This window comes from Thunnus albacares, chromosome 7, assembly GCF_914725855.1.
Source record: "Thunnus albacares chromosome 7, fThuAlb1.1, whole genome shotgun sequence".
NCBI classification, from domain to species: Eukaryota; Metazoa; Chordata; class Actinopteri; order Scombriformes; family Scombridae; genus Thunnus; species Thunnus albacares.
In genome coordinates, this window is record NC_058112.1 from 35509753 (window position 1) to 35530616 (window position 20864).

A 20864-nucleotide genomic window follows, 5' to 3' on the forward strand; every position below is an offset into this window, starting at 1 on the left:
GTGTGTTGATGCAGGTAGGACAATATCAGGTGTTAATGCAGGTAGGACAGTATCAGGTGTGTTAATGCAGGTAAGACAGTATCAGGTGTGTTAATGCAGGTAGGACAGTATCAGGTGTGTTAATGCAGGTAGGACAGTATCAGGTGTTGATGCAGGTAGGACAGTATCAGGTGTGTTGATGCAGGTAGGACAGTATCAGGTGTGTTGATGCAGGTAGGACAGTATCAGGTGTTAATGCAGGTAGGACAGTATCAGGTGTGTTAATGCAGGTAGGACAGTATCAGGTGTTAATGCAGGTAGGACAGTATCAGGTGTGTTGATGCAGGTAGGACAGTATCAGGTGTTGATGCAGGTAGGACAGTATCAGGTGTTAATGCAGGTAAGACAGTATCAGGTGTGTTAATGCAGGTAGGACAGTATCAGGTGTTGATGCAGGTAGGACAGTATCAGGTGTGTTGATGCAGGTAGGACAGTATCAGGTGTGTTGATGCAGGTAGGACAATATCAGGTGTTAATGCAGGTAGGACAGTATCAGGTGTGTTAATGCAGGTAGGACAGTATCAGGTGTTAATGCAGGTAGGACAGTATCAGGTGTGTTGATGCAGGTAGGACAGTATCAGGTGTTGATGCAGGTAGGACAGTATCAGGTGTTAATGCAGGTAAGACAGTATCAGGTGTGTTAATGCAGGTAGGACAGTATCAGGTGTTGATGCAGGTAGGACAGTATCAGGTGTGTTGATGCAGGTAGGACAGTATCAGGTGTGTTGATGCAGGTAGGACAATATCAGGTGTTAATGCAGGTAGGACAGTATCAGGTGTGTTAATGCAGGTAGGACAGTATCAGGTGTTAATGCAGGTAGGACAGTATCAGGTGTGTTGATGCAGGTAGGACAGTATCAGGTGTGTTGATGCAGGTAGGACAGTATCAGGTGTTGATGCAGGTAGGACAGTATCAGGTGTTAATGCAGGTAGGACAGTATCAGGTGTGTTGATGCAGGTAGAACAGTATCAGGTGTTGATGCAGGTAGGACAGTATCAGGTGTTAATGCAGGTAGGACAGTATCAGGTGTGTTGATGCAGGTAGGACAGTATCAGGTGTTAATGCAGGTAGGACAGTATCAGGTGTTGATGCAGGTAGGACAGTATCAGGTGTGTTGATGCAGGTAGGACAGTATCAGGTGTTAATGCAGGTAGGACAATATCAGGTGTTAATGCAGGTAGGACAGTATCAGGTGTGTTAATGCAGGTAGGACAGTATCAGGTGTTAATGCAGGTAGGACAGTATCAGGTGTGTTGATGCAGGTAGGACAGTATCAGGTGTTAATGCAGGTAGGACAGTATCAGGTGTGTTGATGCAGGTAGGACAGTATCAGGTGTTGATGCAGGTAGGACAGTATCAGGTGTTAATGCAGGTAGGACAGTATCAGGTGTTGATGCAGGTAGGACAGTATCAGGTGTGTTGATGCAGGTAGGACAGTATCAGGTGTGTTAATGCAGGTAGGACAGTATCAGGTGTTAATGCAGGTAGGACAGTATCAGGTGTTGATGCAGGTAGGACAGTATCAGGTGTGTTAATGCAGGTAGGACAGTATCAGGTGTTAATGCAGGTAGGACAGTATCAGGTGTTGATGCAGGTAGGACAGTATCAGGTGTGTTGATGCAGGTCGGACAGTATCAGGTGTGTTGATGCAGGTAGGACAGTATCAGGTGTGTTAATGCAGGTAGGACAGTATCAGATGTTGATGCAGGTAGGACAGTATCAGATGTTGATGCAGGTAGGACAGTATCAGGTGTGTTGATGCAGGTAGGACAGTATCAGGTGTGTTAATGCAGGTAGGACAGTATCAGGTGTTGATGCAGGTAGGACAGTATCAGGTGTGTTGATGCAGGTCGGACAGTATCAGGTGTTAATGCAGGTAGGACAGTACCAGGTGTGTTGATGCAGGTAGGACAGTATCAGGTGTTAATGCAGGTAGGACAGTATCAGGTGTGTTGATGCAGGTAGGACAGTATCAGGTGTGTTGATGCAGGTAGGACAGTATCAGGTGTGTTGATGCAGGTAGGACAGTATCAGGTGTGTTAATGCAGGTAGGACAGTATCAGGTGTGTTAATGCAGGATCAGGTTGTGGATATTTTGGCAGGAAAGTCTCTCAGCAGACATGTGATCACATGTTGATCTCTGATAGAGAATATTTCCACTTGCTGCTGCTTGTTCTTCCTCTGAGTCATGTCAGATTTGAATACTTTCCTCCACAATTCATAACAGACTCTTCTGTCTTTGTTTGTTCTTCCTTCCTACTCAGTGCAGAGCGGGTTGTTGCTAAATCAATAAAGTCAAATAAAAATCTTGTGTTTGATGGAAATTAGACACAGCAGTACAATCAGTCATGTGTTACCTCAGGCTGACAGTTTTCAAAGATCACATGTGAACCTCCCTGCTTTAACTCAGGAAATGTCCCAGTCTGTCTGACAGTATCATACATGTATATAATCTATAAGACATTGCTGCAGCACTTGATTGAATCGACATAATGTTCCTCCTGAGTGAAATATTAAAACCACATAGTCCATGTGTTTATGGCTGCATCAGTCCATCATATGGAAATATTCTTCATGTCTGCTGCATAATATTACACACATTAATCCAAAATTCTGATAGATTTGGGATCTGTGCTACTATTTAAAGTCTTTGACCATTCTGTTGCCTCTCTTTGCAGGTCTTCTTCCGGCAGCTTGGCTCCAGGACCAGCAGGACCAGTGCCCCCGCGGGTCCTGTAATCCCCAGCTCGGTGACCTAATGGTGGGTCGGGCTGCTCAGCTCTCAGCCTCTTCCACATGCGGCCTGGATGGACCACAGAACTACTGCATCATTGGATACTTGGAGGTCAGAGTTCAAATTTCAACATGGGCAGGGTTCAGGTCTGAACATGGACACATAATGGTTTCTGTATGTAAGATTAAAGATTCTCCACAGAAGCCTTTAGAATCCATGAGTGAAATAATTGTTTGTTTAAATGTTACTATCACCAAATGATCACTTTCTTCATAAAAAACACAAATTTCTCAATACTGAGTTCAGTTTTTCTAAACTCTTCATACACTCAGCAGCACAGCAGCAGACGTGGACTAACCTGTGGAGAACCTTTTTCTCATTCAAACTCAACCACCACAGAATCTTTGTATTTACACTCCATTAAAAACAAACAAACAAACAAACAAAAAGTTAAATTTACATTTAAAACCAACATAACACAGAATGACTAAATTGGAGTACAATTTTCTAAATTCTGCTACATCTACATGAAAAACAAATAAACAACCCTTTAGAGGTTCTTATCATCATGGAGGTGGAAGGTTTGTAATCAGATGTCTCCTGGATGCAACATAATGTTAGCGGTGATATGGATGAGAGGACAAGGTTGACTAGCACAGCTGAAAACACTATTTATATGTGTAGCTATCCTGCACATATGCATAGTAGATATATACATGTTTGTTTTGTATCACATCACTAGAATTACTTTAGGAAAATAAATCCTACTAAACCATATTGCAGATTAATTTCTGTAACAAATGCTTTAAGAAGAATCCAGATCCTGATTCTGTTCCTGGATCCTGATGAGTAGATGGCGCCTTGCATGGCAGTCTCCTCCATCAGCGTATGCATGTGTGTGTCAATGGGTGAATTTACCATTTGCCAGGTCCAATTATTTTTTTATATTGGTTTACACACAAAAAAACAGAAATCCATTATAAAAAAATAAAAGCTCCTTGAAAGACAATAGTAATAGATGAAGAGTTTTTCCTGCTGCTGCTCATGGGGGGATGTTGGGTCTCTGTAGATTAAAGAGTTCGGTCTGGACCTGCTCTATGTGAAAAGTGCCCTGAGATGACTTCTGTTATGATTTGGTGCTATATAAATAAAATGAATTGCTTGTTAGTGTTTTAGGTAACTGTAATGAGTGACAAAGTTTTCTTATTTGGAGACTAATGTCAATATTACTGTCTTAAAGTCGATCCTGAAGTGAACATCAAGTGTTTTGGATGTGAGAATAACTGTTGTGCTGAGCTGGTGCTATATATATAATGTATATATATGTGTGTATGTATATGTATGTATAAATATACACATACAGTATGTGTGTGTATACAGTGTGAATACATATGTGTGTGTATATGTATAAATATACACATACAGTATGTGTGTATATACAGTGTGAATACATATGTGTGTGTATATGTATAAATATACACATACAGTATGTGTGTGTATACAGTGTGAATACATATGTGTGTGTGTGACTAAACCGCAGCTGAACTTTGTGGTTTTTTTCTTTCTCTCTCTCTGATTGATGCATTTCTGGCTCATCGTCTATATTTCATACTGGAACATGTTCTGATCTGTTCACTTCTCCTCATTACTTTTTACTTCTTTCTTTTTTCTCCTCCTATATTCACTCTGTCTCACGTTTCTTCATTCTTTAGGATTTCTATTTCCTCACAGAAATATTTGGTGTCAACCACAGTTTTTGTATCATACAGAATAAAAAGATTTGTCTTAACATTCAAATTACACTGATTTGATGCATTTCTGCCAAAGTTGTTCTGATACTGCAAATGTAGTGATGCAGTGATACAAATGCACTCTTCTGTTCAAACTATACCACATAGGAAGCATGGTTTTCACAACATTTACCACACATGTAGACACTGAGTGCAGATTTCAGATGAGTCACAATGTCCCCATTGCTGTTCCTGATGAAGAGAAATCTGTTTCTGTTATCACTATGAGAACATGCAGAGGTACAAAAGTTTTGACTCTGTAATCACAATGAAGTGAAATGCAAAGGGACAAACCAGTTTGTCCATCTGGTGTTTGCTAAAATGGTTGCAAAGAGAGTAAGAAAGCAGCTGTGATGTGTTGGTGTGAGAATGTAAAGGGATAAAACAGTTGAACCTTTGTGACCTTCCTCTTTTCACATTTGGAAAATGAACAAACTCAAATCTCATGTGCAGGTCACATGACTATGGTGATGACCTCACAGCTGTGAGGACGTCACTGGCAAAGTGTTGTAATGACAGTGAGGTTAGGATGGAAATGGTGGGTGTTTTAATGTTCATCCTGTAAAGAACAGTAACAGCCCCTCAAGATGACGACCGTCGCTGTATGTAAATCCTGCAGATGTTGTCTACAACAGCAGCTGGACTTGTTTTAGAGTCTTGAAGATTTTCCACCTCATCCTAAAGACTTCTTCAGTTCCTGTAGGTGGAGTCTGGCTGAGTGAGAAACAGTCCACAGGTTCATTCCAGGTTTCAGCGACAGGAAATCTATGAATTCATTCAGAATTAAGCTTTTATTGTTGAGTGTTGAACAGTGTTGAGTTGATTTGCTTTGTCATTGGTTGTGAGGACTGAGGAAAGGGACGTGTGGTTGTAAGCTTAGCTTATTTTATGGGTGCAGAGAAACCATTTTTACTAGCATAGCATATTATTTGTAGAGCAGGACTGAAAAGTAAAATATTTCACTGGTAATTTGCTTACCTGGAGACTCAATAAGATAAAAATAGATGTTGGGGTAGGACACCTCTGGCTATTGAGTAGGGTTATTATAACTGACATCTTGATGTATCTCGCTCATTCTATGGCAGGCAGAGTGGACATATATTTACTTGACAGTGTTTTTAGATGATTCATAAACTTATTTAATTCTGGTGGTTTTCTAGTGGTTTTGTTTTGACTATTTTACATTAAAGGCTATGGTGAGTGTCATTTCTTTCCCCCCCCTAAAGGGGCGGGGACATGTTGCAAGCCAACGTTCCCAGAAGTGCTGGTCTGATGTATGATGATGTAATGAGGTAGGTCTATCTGTGGACTCACAGTATCTTCACAACACACCCACTTGGTTAGGTTTAAGCATGAGCAGTGAGATGGTTAGGGTTAGGCGTCGGGGGGGGGGTGTCATGTAGTGAAGTGGCTGTGTCACAAGTGCATAATCGCCTTGGGGGATGGGGGCGTCACGTCCCCCCCAATGTATGAAACAAGGAGTTTTGTCGCCCCAGTATTTGTAAATGACACAACATCAGATGCCCCCCAAAACTGAAAGAAAGCTCATTTGTTTCCCTTAATATTCAGTGTTGAACCGATTCAAAAACACACTGGATGTGAATCATTCACAGAAAACCTCCTTCGTCTTATTTGTGTTCATGTCCAACAGTGAACCAACAGCAGCTCGTGACCACACGTCCCGTAGATTCAGGTCTGTTCTCTATTCTTTGTACGCCATGCACAGATCTCTGATCTACTCAGGTTCACTCAGTCCAGCTCCGAATATATATTTTGGTCCATAAAATCTTTTTTTTAAAGTAACAGAGCAGAACTTTAGTCTTCTTGAAGCGTTGGAGGGAGAAACATAATGAAGGCAGCAAAGTTATTTCTACAGCAGCAGTTTCTGCACCCGTCTCCAGTGTTTCAGGCCCTCCTGCAGCAGGGTGGAGTTGCTCCGTGAATCAGCTGGCAGGAAAGGCTTTCTGGTCAGGACAAGTTTAGAGTGACAACCACTGTGAAAAAACTAAAAAAACATATTATTGATAAGTATTGATCATTTTCATTTAATGTGTCTTCACCCATCAGGAGGAGCAGAAATGCTTCACATGTGACTCTCGGCTGCCGTACAATCGCAATAGCAACCCTGACAGCCACCGTATTGAGAACATCATCACGACCTTTGACCCCGAGCGTAAAATGAAGTGGTGGCAATCTGAGAATGGTGAGCTTTATCCAATCAGAGACTGAAGGTTTCTTTCATTCAGTTACATCTTCAGGCTCCAGGAAGCAGGTTCGACAAACTCTGAGTTTAAAGCTGGAGAGAGGGACTTTTGTCTCCCCCTTCTGGCAATGAGAGTAAAGGGGGGCGCTTGTGATTACCTGGCATGCAGCAGCTCTCATGCACACACTGAGTGACAGGCACACCAGTAAAAACAGATATGTTTTGATGGTCCACCGGCCCACTGGGCTTTGTCCCAGTATGCCAGTACACCGCTGGCTGTAACCTACTGTTGTGGCAGTGGATACATTTATTTGAGCATCACACAACACCTGTGAAATGACCCGTTTCACTATCAGAATTTGATCCATTCGGTTTGATAACATTTGGAAAGTCTAGAACAGCCACACAATTAGCGTGGGAGTGTCACCCCGACAGGAGATTTAAAAACTCTGTATACTGTGCACAGATCCTGAGTCAGAAGAGGAAAAGTCTCAATGGTTTTATTCGATGTTTTCCATTAATTCATCATTTAGCAGACTTACCTTAATGATGATAAAGTGGAATCTGACTGTATCAGGCTGCAGCTACATTACATTTTAAATATGTTTGTTCAGCTTTGACGGACAAAACACAGGAAGCAGCAACTGAAGCTGAAAAATATAAAGATTTAAAACATAAATAGATCAAAGACACAGAGACGTGACTGTAGCTCACAGTCTGATCAGTAATAATGTGTTTGATTATCGAGGTTAAAATACAGCAGATTTTAAATGCTTAGACGTCTGTTTGTATCTCAGCTCAACATCATTCAGTGATGCTGCTCACTCAGAAATATTAACATAGACACTCACTGGCCACTTAATCTAATGCAATCCAATACAACAGCTTCTCCATGAATTCTACATTTAATAAGTTTATATATTTTCAGTTTTTGTTGACATTGTCAGAAAGGTGATACCACCACCACCCACTACAACCTCAATAAGAAACATAAAGTAGAATTATCACCTTTTCCTCATCTCAGAGTTAACAAACTGAGAGTTTTCACTCAACCTGCTTCCTGGAATATTTCCCATGATCCACAGTTTTAGTCAGTAATTGGATCTATTGTTGCGGCTATCGGTTGCTTGTTAAAGAGTTTCTGGTCCATGTCTGAAATTATCATGATTTATTAAATGTTGCACTATATTTAATCTCTGAGTGTGCGTAAGTATCCACTATATAGTGCCTCAAATTTCCACAACGGAACAAAAAATAGTCCATGTATACTCTCTGAGAGTGCAACTGAAAGTGATGGTTGTGCGACTCTACAGCTGACAATGAGGACATAGTGAGATGATGATTAGTTGTCAGTTTACTGCTCACTGTTGATTTATCTACTGAGTGTCTGTTTCAGAGGGAGAGATTTCAGACACATCCCAGATCTCTGAGCACTGTGATTTATAGGAACATTGGAACAATGTAAACAAAGAAGAAAACATGTTTTATAACAGTATAAATGTTTTAACATAATATCCAATGATTCTACTATAATAATCCTGTTTATGAACTCACCTGTGTAACTGTGTCTCTGCTGTGTCCTCTGCAGGAGTTCATCAGGTCAGCATCCAGCTGGACCTGGAGACCATGTTCCAGTTTAGCCATCTGGTCCTCAGCTTCAAGGTTAAACACTGAACATACGCTACCTTTTCTGCACACCTGTTCAGATGATTAATTAATGAGATGGTAGCTGATTGGCTGATAACACCTTCACATCCTTTCAGTTTATTTGTACAAAGTTACTCTTGAACTGTTTGATGTATCAGGATTATTGAACCGCTTCATGATAGTCTGAACTTTTTGCTCATATTTTGATTTGATCCGCTGCCTGTTTCTCTGTGAAATCTTATTTCTGTGAAATATTTTGATGATCACTTGCAGGCCGTATTATTATAAAATTTAATGTATATAAATCATATTACAGCCAAAGACACACAATGCTGTGTTTAGATATTTATTTTCACTTTTTAACAGCCAAACTATGAGTCCAATTCTATCTGCTGACACAAAATATAAGACAGTCCGGCCCTGTGGTGCCAGAACAGATGCGAGTGTGCTGAAACTCAGCCTCAGTCAACCAACTCTGCTGTATCCCTGGACTTTTGTGATGTCACACCTTGTAATGGCACACGAGACACCTGATTCCCCTCTGTGGTGAGACAAAGTGCAGCAGGAGCTCTCAAACACATGTCCACCTGAATATATGATACAACACAATATCATACGATACATTACAACATGATATGAGTGCATCAGCAGCAGATACACACCACCCATTTCTTACATGAGACTGAAATACTAAAAGTTACTGGGAACAAAACCACACCACAGGGACAATAAGTCTTCACTGCATGACTGACCTGACAAGAAAATGACCCTGTGATGTCACTTCCTGTGCTGTCTTTTGACAGAGTTTCCGTCCTGTGGCCATGTTGGTGGAGCGTTCGAAGGACTTCGGACGAAGCTGGAAGGTTTTTCGATACTTTGCGGAGGATTGTTCGCTTCACTTCCCTTCAGTGTCCGATCAGACGGCAGACGGCATCGACGATGTTGTCTGTGACAGCAGATACTCGGGATCAGAGCCGTCATCTGACGGAGAGGTTATATACAACAAAAACACACACTTACATCACTTCCTGTCTAACATCTGTTCCACTAGCTTTTCTGACTCAGTACAATTGATAATTGATCAACTCTGTCTCCTCGAGATCATGTTTATGCTTCATTTTTGTAGCTCACGGTATCTGAAGGTTGAAGGTCAGAGGTTGGGTTAGAGTTAGAGGTCAGAGGTTGAAGGTCAGAGGTTGGGTTAGGGTTAGAGGTCAGAGGTTGAAGGTCAGAGGTTGGGTTAGGGTTAGAGGTCAGAGGTTGAAGGTCAGAGGTTGGGTTAGGGTTAGAGGTCAGAGGTTGAAGGTCAGAGGTTGGGTTAGGGTTAGAGGTCAGAGATTGAAGGTCAGAGGTTGGGTTAGAGTTAGAGGTCAGAGGTTGGGTTAGGGTTAGAGGTCAGAGGTTGAAGGTCAGAGGTTGGGTTAGGGTTAGAGGTCAGAGGTTGGGTTAGGGTTAGAGGTCAGAGGTAGGGTTAGAGGTCAGAGGTTGAAGGTCAGAGGTTGGGTTAGGGTTAGAGGTCAGAGGTTGGGTTAGGGTTAGAGGTCAGAGGTTGAAGGTCAGAGGTTGGGTTAGGGTTAGAGGTCAGAGGTAGGGTTAGAGGTCAGAGGTTGAAGGTCAGAGGTTGGGTTAGGGTTAGAGGTCAGAGGTTGAAGGTCAGAGGTTGGGTTAGGGTTAGAGGTCAGAGGATGAAGGTCAGAGGTTGGGTTAGGGTTAGAGGTCAGAGGATGAAGGTCAGAGGTTGGGTTAGGGTTAGAGGTCAGAGGTTGGGTTAGGGTTAGAGGTCAGAGGTAGGGTTAGAGGTCAGAGGTTGGGTTAGGGTTAGAGGTCAGAGGATGAAGGTCAGAGGTTCGGTTAGGGTTAGAGGTCAGAGGATGAAGGTCAGAGGTTGGGTTAGGGTTAGAGGTCAGAGGATGAAGGTCAGAGGTTGGGTTAGGGTTAGAGGTCAGAGGTTGGGTTAGGGTTAGAGGTCAGAGGTAGGGTTAGAGGTCAGAGGTTGAAGGTCAGAGGTTGGGTTAGGGTTAGAGGTCAGAGGATGAAGGTCAGAGGTTCGGTTAGGGTTAGAGGTCAGAGGATGAAGGTCAGAGGTTCGGTTAGGGTTAGAGGTCAGAGGATGAAGGTCAGAGGTTCGGTTAGGGTTAGAGGTCAGAGGATGAAGGTCAGAGGTTGAAGGTCAGAGGTTGGGTTAGGGTTAGAGGTCAGAGGATGAAGGTCAGAGGTTCGGTTAGGGTTAGAGGTCAGAGGATGAAGGTCAGAGGTTGGGTTAGGGTTAGAGGTCAGAGGATGAAGGTCAGAGGTTGGGTTAGGGTTAGAGGTCAGAGGTTGAAGGTCAGAGGTTGGGTTAGGGTTAGAGGTCAGAGGTTGCAGGTTGTAGGTAAAGCAGGTAGCAGGCTAATGTCCCACCTGTTATTGGTATAGACACTAAAACACCTTGATTCGGTATTATGACCATTTGGTTTAGGGCAGAGGGGGGTCAAGAGGCCAGAATAACAAACCAAACAGCCCTGAGTAGAAATACACAAAACACATCTAGTCCCCAAACACAGCAGCCAATAGCACGAGGGAGAAGAAGGATCTAGAGCTCCAGGAGCAACACAGCATATTATTAATACATTTAAACAGTCACACATTCACAGATGGGAGAATACAACATTCAGCTTCAGGAAAGACGGATGTTTCGGGGCTTCAAGCTGCTTTTTCAGTATTTAATCAAGACCATGATCTTTCCTGAAACTGAACCAGGAGCTCTGAGGATCAAAACAACCAGAATGAACAAAACCTTCATCAGGATTTAGAGTTTATAGTTCCAACTTCTAAACAGAGATTATAAAGATCTTATCATCTGCACAGAGAAATGAGAACACATAAAGAGAATATGAATGACACATTAAACTTGTTTTAATAGTAACTGTTTTATAAACATGATTATGTTGTGAATGCATCATTTATACATCTGATCCCTGAAGTTTTTCTCAGAACATGTTTTATTCTGTTTGTCCACCAGGTGGTGCTAAAAGCTCTGGATCCAATCTTTGAAATAGAAAACCCGTATGCTCCACAGATCCAAGGTGAAGTGGCATTTACACCAGAGAATCCTGCTCTCTAATTGGCTGGCAGCTGTCTGTCAACATCACATACATCAAATAGTTCAGGTCAACAGTTTAACGCTCAAAGAACTCAATTATAGAGAGCCGAAGTCATGACGTCACATCCGGTTAGCCTCCATACAACTAGCTTCTGTAACTCAACACAATCACTCATTCAGCATTTCTTTCATCCGTCTTTCTAAAAAAAAAAAAAAAAGCGTGTTCCCGGAGTTTACTTTTCACTTTCTCAGACCACTCGGCTCCACTACAGCAGCTGCTATCAGACATTTAAACCTTTGTTATTTTGAGCCCCCATTAAATGAACTGTAAGTGTGGCATTGTGGGTACTTAGCCTGCAAATGTCCAGGATTTATGGGAAATGATGTTTGTTAAAGGTAGCTAAAAACATAAATATTGACTAAATAATGATATTAGATAGTTTTTCAAAAAATATCTAAAGATATGAAGCGAGCCACAACATCCTGTTGAGAAAGCTTCTGTTCCAAGGCAGGATTTTTACTTATTAGCAGAATAAAGGCCTTTACACACTGTGACCACGACAAATAAATGACACAAGAATGTGAAGTACTCGCCCACGAATATTTCCCATCAGAACTATTCACACCGGCAGCAATACGAATCTGCCACAGAAACACAAATTTGCGACAGCTTGTTCTGCTGTCAGTCAGCCTGGTGAAGGCAGTTTATCCTCTCAGCTTCCCGGAGCTGCAGCTGACAGACGACTGCTTCTGTAGACAGAGTCGTTGTGGATCGGATATAACGCTCTCCTCTTCAGTTGTTGAGTGAGGAGGAGGACAAGATCATTATCATATGATGATGATGATCTCTGACCTGCATTCAGTGTCTCTGTCCACAGAAGCAGGGTTAGGGTTAGGTGGCCGGACAAACTGCCTTAACCATGCTGACTGACAGCAGAAATATACTGCAGAGTCCTGCATCGGGTCGGTAAGCCGCAAAAAAGTCAGCAATGAAAATGATTTGCAGTATTTTTAACATCTAAATCAACTGATAGCCTATTATCAAGTCTAATCAGCTGCCAGGTTTTTTATTGTGAAGTGGTCGGTGGATTACTATGAAACTTCAGAGTATATTGCACACTGTCATACAGCATACAAGTGAGCAATCATCATAACATTAGTATGCAACCATTGTGTTTGTGCACTGGCATGTATAGATGTCAGTGACTGTGCAGTGCTGTCTTTCTTGCAGAGACACGGATTATGACACGCAGCAAGTAAAAATAAAGCACTTTAAAATGAGTGACTGTGTAGCCTAAGTATCTAATCACAGGTTGGGTTTTATATTTACGAGTCTGGAGGGGACTGGATTTGACATGGAGATAATCGTGGGTAACGGGTAGGTTTTGGTACTGAGCTTTGCGGGTGCGGGTTTACGCTTCATAATTGGTTGATGCTTTTATTTGCTGTGAGAAACTCAGAAAAATCGACCTTGTTCTGAAAAAATTATGCCACTTTTTCGCTGCATAATATTTGCATTCTGTGTGAAAGAACTCATGACAAAAAAATATGAACTTGTTAATTAGTCACATGAAAAAAATGCCTTTATACACATCGATGGGATTCTTAATGAAGTTTTCCTACTTCTGGAATGGAATCCGGAAGTTCTGGTCTGACTTTGGCTCTCTATGTTAACCTGCAAGTAACCATAGCAACAGGACTGATTGATCGGTTAATAGAGTGGTGGAACAAACTTAACACTTCAGAGATGATAACAAATTTACCTTCACTGAGTTTATTATCATGCACACTGTGGTTATTTCTGTGAAGAACTAAAGTACTATATAAGTATTGCATATTACATACTTTACAGTAAACAGTACAGCACAGGCTGATGGCTGTCATCAGCTGTGACAAACTGTTTGATCTGAACAAGAAGAACATATCAAACATTTTGATTTTGTTTTTTAACCATCTCCATCGTCCTCAGAGCTGATCACCATGACCAACATCCGGGTCAACTTCACCCGTCTCTTCACGCTGGGAGACACCCTGCTCAGTCGAAGACGCAGGAGCCCTCAGGACAAATATTACTACGCTCTTTACAACATGGTGGTCCGAGGCAGCTGCTTCTGTAACGGCCACGCCAGCCAGTGTATGCCTCTGGATGGAGGACGTGGTGATGTCTTCACCCAGCCTGGCATGGTACAGATTAGTTCTGGATCAGCACAGATCAGTTCTGGATCAGCACAGATCAGTTCTAGATCAGCACAGATCAGTTCTGGATCAGTACAGATCAGTTCTGGATCAGTACAGATCAGTTCTGGATCAGCGCAGATCAGTTCTGGATTGGTACAGATCTGGATCAGCACAGATCAGTTCTGGATCGGTACAGATCAGTTCTGGATCAGCGCAGATCAGTTCTGGATCGGTACAGATCAGTTCTGGATCGGTACAGATCAGTTCTGGATCAGCACAGATCAGTTCTGGATCGGTGCAGATCAGTTCTGGATCGGTGCAGATCAGGGGCCTCATTTACAGAATAGTGTTTAGGATCATAAAACATAGATAAACATGTGTATGCTAACAAAACTTTATCAGATTTGCACACACGTCTGCATACTTTTTTCTTTTTTATAAATCACTATTTACTTGACAGTGAGCTTCGATGTCCCCGTGTCTCCACCAGTAAACGGTCTGACAGTGTGCACCTTCATGTCTGACCTCTTTGTTTCACTTCAGGAACGATTCGTTCATGTGTTTTTAATGCTACTGTTGTTCACCGGCAGATAACGTTCATGAGGGGTTTTGCATCGAACATTTGTGATTAATTGTGAAATATGAGCTTCATCTACAAATATGCATTCATGACTGATGAGACCACACACTCAGTATCTAAAAATATCAAACACTATTTACTTCAAAATCGAGCATGCAGGTGTTTCACTAATTTACACAATCAATGAGTGTAGGTGCTTGTCTCTTTTAACACTAAGAGGTGCTTATGGAACAGTATGGTTTACTATAAGCATAAACACATGCAACACTGCAATTATAATTAATGTTTGATATGATGTGAAATGAAATATATGAGAAGAATCGTTACAGAAATTGGCTTCAATTCATTACCTCACCATCTGTCCCCAAAATGTTCAAACGCCTGGGTCGGAGTTTACAGGTGCCACATTCTCATCACGTTTGTTTTTATAAATCCAAACTTTTCATGGGAAGTGGCGTTCAGATCTTTCAAGTCCTGTTTTGTGCGTATGCAGCATTTATGAATGAGGCCCCTGATCTGGATTGGTACAGGACTGTGTTTTCCTTCAGTGACTACTTACAAAAACACTAAACTGACACTTTACTTATGTGTAAATCAGCTCTGTAACACTGTCCAAGCAACCAGCTATGTAAACAGGAAGTGATTGTAGCATGACGAGCTGTAACATAACTTCCACAAATAACAATGTTAGGAGACAAAATATAAAATTAAGTTAACAGCCAATACTTTGTGAATGTAAGTGTGTTGTTTTATTTCTAGAAATATGTGTGTTTTAACTTAGCAACAGTTTCAGCTGCAGTTAGTAGCTGTAAATATTTAGCAACAACTGTAATGTGGCTGCAGGTTTATCCATGTCTGTTTTGCTGCCTTCAGATGCTGCAGATTTAATTAATGGAAGGAAATTAATACACAAAGCATCTGTGTCAAACCTTTTTACTTTTGTTTTTATGCCTGTATTAGATATCTGATGGTTGTGAGATGACAGGAAAGGAAGGGAGAGAGATGTGGAACGACAGGCTACCTGTGGTTTCAGGTGATTCTGCAGGTAAAGATGTTTTCTGTTGTTCAGGTCCATGGACGATGTGTTTGTCACCACAACACAGCCGGAGAAAACTGTGAGAGATGTCAAGACTTTCACCACGACTCCCCCTGGAGGCCTGGAGGAGAACATGACGTCTGCAGGAGTAAACACTTCCATTCACTTTACTTGCTTCCATTCACTTTATCCGCTTCCATTCACTTCACCCGCTTCCATTCACTTCACCCACTTCCATTCACTTTACCCGCTTCCATTCACTTTACCCGCTTCCATTCACTTTATCCGCTTCCATTCACTTCACCCGCTTCCATTCACTTCACCCGCTTCCATTCACTTTACCCGCTTCCATTCACTTTACCCGCTTCCATTCACTTTACTTGCTTCCATTCACTTTACCTGCTTCCATTCACTTTATCCGCTTCCATTCACTTTACTTGCTTCCATTCACTTTACTTGCTTCCATTCACTTTACCTGCTTCCATTCACTTTATCCGCTTCCATTCACTTTACCCGCTTCCATTCACTTTATCCGCTTCCATTCACTTTACCTGCTTCCATTCACTTTATCCGCTTCCATTCACTTTACCCGCTTCTATTCACTTTACCCGCTTCCATTCACTTTATCCGCTTCCATTCACTTTACCCGCTTCCATTCACTTTATCTGCTTCTGTTCACTTTATCCGCTTCCATTCACTTTATCCGCTTCCATTCACTTTACCTGCTTCCATTCACTTTATCCGCTTCCATTCACTTTACCCGCTTCCGTTCACTTTATCCGCTTCCATTCACTTTATCCGCTTCCATTCACTTTACCTGCTTCCGTTCACTTTATCCGCTTCCATTCACTTTATCCGCTTCCATTCACTTTACCTGCTTCCATTCACTTTACCCGCTTCCATTCACTTTACCCGCTTCTGTTCACTTTACCCGCTTCCATTCACTTTACCCGCTTCCATTCACTTTACTTGCTTCCATTCACTTTACCTGCTTCCATTCACTTTATCCGCTTCCATTCACTTTACTTGCTTCCATTCACTTTACTTGCTTCCATTCACTTTACCTGCTTCCATTCACTTTACCCGCTTCCATTCACTTTATCCGCTTCCATTCACTTTACCTGCTTCCATTCACTTTATCCGCTTCCATTCACTTTACCCGCTTCTATTCACTTTACCCGCTTCCATTCACTTTACCTGCTTCCATTCACTTTACCCGCTTCCATTCACTTTACCCGCTTCCATTCACTTTATCCGCTTCCGTTCACTTTATTGTTTTTGTGTGTGAACATGTCCGGATGTCTTCGTCCTCGTCAGGGTGTAACTGTCACGGTCACTCGGACTCGTGTCATTTCGACGCCGCTCGTTTCGAGGTGACGGGAGGCGTGAGTGGAGGCGTGTGTGACGACTGCCGCCATGACAGGGTGGGGCCTCAGTGTGAGCGATGTCGCCCTTTTCTGTACCAGGATCCTCAGAGAGCACCGGAAGACCCGCATTCCTGCATACGTACGCTTCAACTACTTTCATTCTTCTATTTCACCGCTATCAACACATTTCAGTTGTCGTTTTGGTTTTGTTTATTTTCAACTCAAAATAATTAAAGATTAACGTTAATTACACATGAAACGAGATCCACAGAGTGACCGAACATGTTTGCACAATAACTGATTCCAACAGTGAATATCGGCTCCTCTTCACTAGAAGGATTGTTTATTTTGGTGTCAAGATGTAATAATTTATCTCACAAATTAAAACTTGTGTGTTTGTGCTGAGAACACACTTCATCTCTCCAGCTGACATTTGTCATGTGACCCAACAAACACATGGATAACTTTCTCTAAAAGTATAATGTAGTCTGTGTTTCTGGATATGATACCAGACAGTCACTGTTTGTTTTTCTTGTAGCTTAATGTTGTTGTAGGACAGAAAGCTGAAGGGAAGTGAAACCTTTTAAGAGCAACAATCACAGTTCTGAATGAGAAACAAAAATTATTTAAAAGAAGAACCCATTTCTACAAACACAGCACTATCAAACTGACAAAATAAAACCAAATTAATAAATATATACATTATATATCTGCCATATATCCACAACTGTCACTCATCACATATGATTCTCCAGAACATCAGTTTATGCACAAATGACCAGAAAAAACACAACTCAACATTTAAACTAAGATGACTCAAACACATTTTAAACTAAACAAATTAAAATTAGAACTCACCACCAACGAAACAAGCAGAGTCTAAATCAAACCATCCAGATGAAAGATTGCCTTTGAACAGGCACGTTACATATTACAGCATACCAGAGCAGTGTCCATGGATCCTCCAGGTCCACACAGAAAACCCAGAAGATGAATTGACCTGCACAATAACAGTTCTGTACGTAAACACCGCCACCTGCTGCCAAAGCCAGAAATAGCAGCTGAAACCTTGGAAGTACATCAGAGTCATCTGTGGATTACTGAAGCAGCAACATGTAAATACAAACATCACCAAGTTCATCAACAACTTCCTGAACTCTTATAATCCTGATGGACTTTAGAGAACGACTGAAGCGTTTATTTGTGTGTTAATATGAAAAGGGTCAGGGCTGACATGATGATGTAATGATGATGTAATAGTTGTGTTTCTGTGATTTAGCGTGTGATTGCGACCCGGCCGGCTCGCAAGGCGGCGGTCTATGTGACCCGCTGAACGGTCGATGTGTCTGTAAAGAAAACGTGGAGGGGCGACGCTGCGACCGCTGCAAACATGGCTTCTTCGGTCTGACGCAGGAAGACCCAGCTGGCTGTCAGAGTGAGAATTTAAACATACACATCATCACAAATGTGCTGAAATCAGCTCTTTATAAAGAAAGTTTCCTGTGACCCTGATGTTCATGTTTAATGTAATATAATTTATATCATATATAATTAAATGATCTATAAGTTTATATGTTGAAAATATGAGAGAATTTTGGGTAACATTTTATGTTAAGTCTTGCTGTTCAGCATTTATAATCAAGTATACAAACATTGATCAATGATTTATAACAAACTATTACAGCAAATATAAGGACATTTGAATTGATTGCAGCTGATAAATACTGAATGTTAATAAACACTTCTGAGTTATAGTTGGTGACTAATACATTAATAAACAGCTGACAGCTGCGATATTATTGATGATTATTAATACGTTATAAACATTTATTGACTCTTTATTGACTGGTTATTGATGATAGTAGGACTTACAGTAAAGTTTTACTGCAGCTTGAGATGCTTTGATTCTTCTTGTAGAAACAGTGAAGCTGTAAGTTTGTTAGATTTTGTTTGTTTGTCTGATTCTTAAAGTTTTTTATTTTTATATGTATATTTATTTATTTATGACGGTAACAGCTCGACTGTTCATCAGCTGAATGTCTCAATGAGAGATGACATACCGATGAGAGACACTTTTAGAATAAAAGATGATAAATAATGCAGGATTTCTTCTGTGTGTGTGTATTTTACAGTGTGCAGGTGTCATGTGTTGGGAAGTGTCGGGTCATGTGATCAGCTGACAGGAAGCTGTGAATGTGAGCGTCTGGCGAGCGGAGCACTGTGTGATCAATGTGTGGTAGGTTAACTGACACCTGGTGGCCTTTTTATTACCTGCTGCATGTTTGACTCATAACTACATCCACTGATTCAGAAAACAAACATGAAATAAAATGTATGTATGGATAAATTTTCAGTCATGGAAAGTAGAAATAACAGATAAATAAACAAAGAGGCTGTACCAATGGTTAAATACCTGAAATAATGATAAGTGTGTGTGTGTGTTCAGGCAGGTTTCTGGGGTCTGGGAGACTCTGGGTTCAGGTGTTCACCCTGTGACTGTGATACTGGAGGAGCTCGCAGCATCACGTATGTTTTGTTCTTTAATCAATATATAAATGAAGAGGAACTGATGAAGGTCAAGTCAGTTTTACGTCTACAGAAAATTTTACAATCTGTCCAACATGTGACTCATTGATTAAAAAAAACTCCAGAAAATGACCCTTTAACATAAAAAACAAATCTTTACAGAACAAGAGAACTCACGGTAGAATCAATCATAAATATGATCAGCTTCTCTTCACAGCTGATTGGTGTAAACAGCAGATTGACATGAACTCACTTCCTGGTTTTTCTTTTATAGCTTCCTTGGTTTTCTGCAAGGAACCATGTGATGTCATCACTTTGCCTACTTCCTGTCTCCTAAGGTGTTCTTCACACGACGGGCAGTGTCACTGTTTACCCAACATGGTGGGCCGGCGCTGTGCTGACCCCGCCCCCGGGTACTTCCTGCCTCCGCTAGACTACTTCCTGTACGAGGCGGAGCTTGCCGCCCCGCTAGATGAAGAGAGCTCTTCTTCTACTCCTCCACCATATTCATATGCATATGATTCCTCCTCTTCTTCTTCTCTGGTGTGTAGCACTAATGAGTGTGTGTGTGTGTGTTTCATTATGAGTGTAACTGAAGTCCTGCAGCTGCCGTCAACAACAGAAAACATCATGTCATCATCTCTGTTTCTGTGTCACATGTTCATGTATCGAAGTCTGCAGCAGAGGAAACCAGAGAAAAGATGATGTCAGAATGAAGCTGAGCTCAGACCAACATATCATCAGTGTGATCTTTTTAAAAGAAAGATTTTATCCAGGTTTCCAAATATATACAATCAACATCATAGAATTCCCTCAATACTAATGACAGAACAAAGTGAACAGATTTACCCCACAATATGTGGGTTTATGTGAAGTATTAATAAACATAAATAAATGTATCTCTATCGATTACACCTTCGTCCTTCGTCCAGTGAGACTTCTACGGCCTGATCAGTCCTTTATTATCATGTCCATGTTTTTATGAACTTTCGCCACACAATTTCAATCTAATATTTATAATTAATTAATAATTTAAACAGCTGTCTGTGGAGTTTACACTTCTGTGTGTTTCTCAGTCCATGTGGATTTACATGATAACATGGATGCGTGTTTCTCTCTGGTTTGTCCTTTAGCGTGTGTTTGACATGTTGTATGTTTGTGTGTGTATTCTCAGCTGAAACCATCTGTGCTGCCGGAGTGTGAACAGTATTACAGAGAGCAGGGTTATGACTTCAAGCTCTCCAATGGACGAATGGTTCTGGTCCGGAAGACTCGCCGTGCCCGCCGGAGGAGGCAGGTGCAGGTACGTTTGATTTCACCATCAGTAATCGATGACCCAGTCAGATCATTCTCATCACTACGGACTTCCCTCCTGCAGCACAGCGGCATCCCACTGGAACCGGGTCATGCCTTGCAGATCATCCCTCGTCAGAGGACACCTGAACAGCCAATCACCTGGAGCGGCCTGGGATTGGTCAGAGTTCTAGATGGAGCAGGGCTGAGGTTCACTGTTGACAACCTTCCTTCCTCGATGGATTATCAGCTGGTGATCCGCTATGAGCCAGAGGTGAAGAGAACTGTCCAGGTTCTGGTTCTGACAGAATTAGCTGCTATGCTAACACAGAGCAGAGTAGTTCTTTTTAAAATATACACTTTACTTTAAAGGATAATTTCACACTGA

The 20864-nt window shown here is 41.6% G+C and overlaps 1 protein-coding gene across 4 annotated transcripts in view; it reads left to right on the forward strand.

The window, feature by feature from the left end:
- The window catches only part of lamb4 (laminin, beta 4), a 55266-nt gene that overhangs the window by 15800 nt on the left and 18602 nt on the right, over positions 1 to 20864 (forward strand). For 3 of the 4 annotated variants that reach the window (XM_044356615.1, XM_044356617.1, XM_044356616.1), the window contains 14 exons: positions 2719 to 2885; positions 6632 to 6767; positions 8356 to 8429; positions 9218 to 9406; positions 11416 to 11479; positions 13466 to 13680; positions 15324 to 15438; positions 16608 to 16796; positions 17937 to 18092; positions 18790 to 18893; positions 19104 to 19183; positions 19522 to 19726; positions 20358 to 20486; positions 20562 to 20750. In XM_044356615.1, coding sequence (XP_044212550.1) covers positions 2719 to 2885; positions 6632 to 6767; positions 8356 to 8429; positions 9218 to 9406; positions 11416 to 11479; positions 13466 to 13680; positions 15324 to 15438; positions 16608 to 16796; positions 17937 to 18092; positions 18790 to 18893; positions 19104 to 19183; positions 19522 to 19726; positions 20358 to 20486; positions 20562 to 20750 — 2012 coding nt within the window. Of the gene's footprint in view, positions 1 to 2718; positions 2886 to 6631; positions 6768 to 8355; positions 8430 to 8773; positions 8961 to 9217; positions 9407 to 11415; positions 11480 to 13465; positions 13681 to 15323; positions 15439 to 16607; positions 16797 to 17936; positions 18093 to 18789; positions 18894 to 19103; positions 19184 to 19521; positions 19727 to 20357; positions 20487 to 20561; positions 20751 to 20864 lie in introns of those variants that run through there. The other variant, XM_044356618.1, reaches the window with a different exon arrangement.